Source organism: Eurypyga helias, unplaced genomic scaffold (genome assembly GCF_000690775.1).
Source record: "Eurypyga helias isolate BGI_N326 unplaced genomic scaffold, ASM69077v1 scaffold25212, whole genome shotgun sequence".
Classification (NCBI taxonomy): Eukaryota; Metazoa; Chordata; class Aves; order Eurypygiformes; family Eurypygidae; genus Eurypyga; species Eurypyga helias.
Window position 1 is genome coordinate 599 of NW_010235630.1, and position 1,114 is coordinate 1,712.

The following is a 1,114-nucleotide window of genomic DNA, read 5'->3' on the forward strand; positions in this document are numbered from 1 at the left end:
GTCCTCAGGCCAGCACCAACCTGACCTGCCGCTCCGAGCCTCAGAGGGCAAGGACGAGCCTGAGCCTGCAGCCGTACAGAACAGCCGGGTTTATTCCTACAGCCCCCGGGGAAAGCAGCACAGTTTCTGCAGCTGGAGCGGCTTGTTCTGCGTTCAGGTGCCAAACTTCTTCTGCTGGATGGGCAGCGGCAGCTGGGTCTTGATGTCCATGATGGGCCTCTCCACCATCACCAGGCAGTTCTCATCCAGCAGATCCGCAAAGAGCAGGGGCTGTGGGACAGGGAGGCGGCAGGAGGTGAGAGCACGGTGCTGGCCCGGGGGCTCGGCCACGCAGAGCTGCTCTCCAGCCGGCTCCGGCTTAGCCATAACGAGGGCACGGCCTGGGGGCTGTGCTGCAGGAGCTGCCGGCAGTGCAAGTACACGAGATCACAGCAACCAGCTGCGCCGCGATGGGGACCGAGAGCGAGTTCTGCTCTGCTGCTCGGGTGCCCGCCGCTGGTACCGCACCGGGAGCGACTGGGCATGAGAGCAAGCTGGCACCAGGAAACCCCCCTGACCCCCTCCTCCTGGACATGGCACCCAGCGGGCAACACCCGTCACCCACCTGGAACTTCTTGCAGATCTTGAAGGCGTGGAGCTGCCGCTGCCTGGCAGTCTCCGGGAGCTGCTTCAGGGTGCTCTGGTTCATCAGGAGGGCACTGTTGTCTGGCAAGGGCTGCGAGGAGAGCGCAGGCACGCATCAGCGCCATCCGAATCACCCCCGCTCCAGCGGGGATGAGAGAGCCGAGCCAGGGAGATGCCCTGGATGCCCACACAGCGCTCCTGACCGGACACACAGGCTCACCAGGGACTTGTCGAGGACGCAGAACATGTAGGTGTCGTGGAGCAGGATGTGCGACGGGTTCTTGGGGTTGAAGGTGATGTGGGTGATGGGCGTGTCCCTCTCCAGCCAGACCTTGTGCAGCCCACAGTTCTGCACCATGCGGCTCCAGGCCGTGTACTGCTTCTCGGGGATGCTGAACTCGAACAGCTGGAGAGGCAGGAGAGGGGATGGGATGGCACACGAGGTCTGGTCCTCTGCAGCCTCACCCCCATGCTGGTGCACGGGCATCCC

At 64.3% G+C, this 1,114-nt stretch overlaps 1 protein-coding gene across 1 annotated transcript in view; it reads right to left on the minus strand.

Annotated features, from left to right (window-relative positions):
- Positions 1 to 153: 153 nt before the first annotated feature.
- LOC104506028 (cirhin-like) overlaps positions 154 to 1,114 on the minus strand; it is a gene marked incomplete at its 5' end in the record, with an annotated part of 1,278 nt that continues 317 nt past the window's right edge. The window contains 3 exons of the mRNA XM_010146829.1: positions 154 to 270; positions 605 to 715; positions 845 to 1,030. Of these exons, the coding sequence (XP_010145131.1) occupies positions 154 to 270; positions 605 to 715; positions 845 to 1,030 (414 nt within the window). The remainder of the gene's footprint in view (positions 271 to 604; positions 716 to 844; positions 1,031 to 1,114) is intronic.